Genomic DNA, 2,360 nt, shown 5'->3' with positions numbered 1-2,360 from the left:
AATAAATTCAAAAAAAAAACCCCCCCCCCCCCCCCCCAAATGTGATAACTAGGACATTCTTTATTTATAAACAACTATAACTAGGACCTTCTAGAGAAGCTTAATCTTGCATAAAAACATTTTTCAGTGTTTTCGACGCAAGTGGTAGTCAGCCAATTACATGTTACCTTCTCAAAAAGAAAAGTGTTAGTCACTCACTAGTCGACAATTTAGTTGAGAAAGTTCATCTACCTAACTGATGAAAAGCTGTGTGAGTGGTAAAATACACAATTTAAGATATCTTAAACTACTGCACAGATAAACTGACTTAGCAAGATTAGTCACAGGTTGCTGGTCAAACATTAGCCATAGCAACCCATGGGAACGAACAGAAAGCTAGCACTTTTGAGTAGTTAGCATCCCGTTCATCAAGTAATTAAGCCCGCGGTCAAAATTAAAGTTCAGCAGGGATATCCTGTTAAACTATATAAGCTTCTTGTTGCCAATTTTATCTACTTTTGGAAGAAAAAAAATGAATGGAGAATTAATTAACGATCTTTCCTATGTTATATACTTCAATGATAATCAACGTTTTTTTGTCACAGAAAAGTGGCTAGCAACTAGTGTAGAGAAAAATTTTCAAAAATGATCACCTATCTTTCACTATATTGAATCATTGGCTACTAAAGGAATTTAAAAACATTATCTGGATATATGGTGATTATATTTATTTGGGTGATGTAAATGGCTGCAGAGACTTCGATAGGAACACATCTCACTGAATAGTATGTGCAGATCTTTTTTCTTTGTTGACAAGGGAACCCATAGTCGCTAATCTTCAGGTGTGCACAAGGAAACCCCACTATAGTGTAATAGCCCGAAGACCTCACACGGGAGAGGTAAATCGCACTAGGCAAGGCCCGTGCAACGTGCTCAACAGAGAAAGCAAGCAGGGGGTTTCGAACCTGAAACCCCCCATCTGGGAGATCACATGCTCAACCAGCTCGGTCAGCCTTGACAACAATCCATTGAGCTACTATTACATGCACATAGCAAACAAGAATCTCAATGAAACACATCCAGTAGGCAAATGAACACTTGCTAAATCACAAAATTTACCAATTTAATATGTAAGGAAGTGGTGGAGAAGACCCAAGTCTGCCATTTTTGATGAAGCAAGAGTGAAAAAAATGCGAGTATTCATAGGGTCTTACAGAATCTCAGATAAACATGGAGATATTAACCACTTCTCAGCCTCAAGAGGTGACACATTTTCCAGCTCAGCCATTTCAAGTGAACTCTCTATCGCTTTCTCTGACCATACTGTAAGCAGCTCAAACCCTGCATCGTTAACAAATACATCTAGTAAATCAATAACGCAAATGGACAGAGAATTATAATTAAACTAAGTTCAATCTCTTGTACCAAATAATATAGCAAAAAGTAATAGCTGGATAGAAAAAGATTATAGTACATTGTTACAACCCCCTAAAAGAAAGTCATTCTCTCCAATTAAAGCCTCGAGGTACTCACGAATAATAGTAAGAGCCAAAAACCATATATGTTGATGAAAAAAAATTGGCTGATTTATTCATAAATGTTGTTCTAAGAAGAGCTCCCAGTTGTAAGCAAAGATCCAAACACTTAATTATGAGAACTTAAAGCAGCAACTCTGCAAACTCAGGTTAAGATGGGTCTTATGTCACTCCCCCTGATGAGCTCCGACCAGATCTGATAGTGCAAAATACAGTTATTAATCTCCTCAGCAACACAATTACCTCTTAATGGGTCCTCAGCAGAGTACCACTCACTCCAAGGACAATTATCATCCCACTGTGTTCTACTCTGATGGTTGCTTTTGGGACTCTCCCCAGATTCGGTAAAACCTCCCTCAGATTCTTGTACATCATCATCCTCACTGTAGGGAAGTGTACGATAGGTCATCTTCATCTTGAGATTTACTTGGAAAAGATGCATGGATAGGTCCATATTGGAGAAGGCCTTGAGCAAGGAATTCAAAATAGGTTATATTAGAAGGACATTAGTTGAAGATAATGAAAAGCTCATACAACTAGTAACATAATTCCTTGAAAGCAAGAACATGCAATTGTCGAGAACATATCATTCATTTGGCTAAAAACTGGGCACGAACATTGTAGAGCCATCTGAGTAAGCCATAAAAGGCCAATTTTTTTATGTTTTATTGATATTGGCAAACCCCACCCCAAACTTTCCAATGCAGGAGCTTGGCTACTCAAATCCCCAACACTATAGTTGGAAATGGAGGGTCCTTACACCAGGTTGTCCCTCCTTTGTCGTGTCACAAAAATGCCAACTAAACAATGTATAAAGAGGGATATTGTGAAATAATTTTAAATGGG

General features: G+C 38.1%; 1 protein-coding gene across 7 annotated transcripts in view; it reads right to left on the bottom strand.

Moving 5' to 3' along the window:
• The window catches only part of LOC102595663 (rab3 GTPase-activating protein catalytic subunit), an 18,856-nt gene that overhangs the window by 10,607 nt on the left and 5,889 nt on the right, over positions 1–2,360 (bottom strand). For all 7 annotated transcript variants that reach the window (XM_015310231.1, XM_015310229.1, XM_015310228.1 and 4 more), the window contains 2 exons: positions 1,758–1,980; positions 1,194–1,320 (listed from right to left, as the gene is read on the bottom strand). In XM_015310231.1, the coding sequence (XP_015165717.1) occupies positions 1,194–1,320; positions 1,758–1,980 (350 nt within the window). The remainder of the gene's footprint in view (positions 1–1,193; positions 1,321–1,757; positions 1,981–2,360) is intronic.

Source organism: Solanum tuberosum, unplaced genomic scaffold (genome assembly GCF_000226075.1).
Source record: "Solanum tuberosum cultivar DM 1-3 516 R44 unplaced genomic scaffold, SolTub_3.0 scf00128, whole genome shotgun sequence".
Classification (NCBI taxonomy): Eukaryota; Viridiplantae; Streptophyta; class Magnoliopsida; order Solanales; family Solanaceae; genus Solanum; species Solanum tuberosum.
The sequence above is the reverse complement of the archived record's forward strand: the minus strand, read 5'-3'. Positions and strand labels throughout refer to the sequence as shown.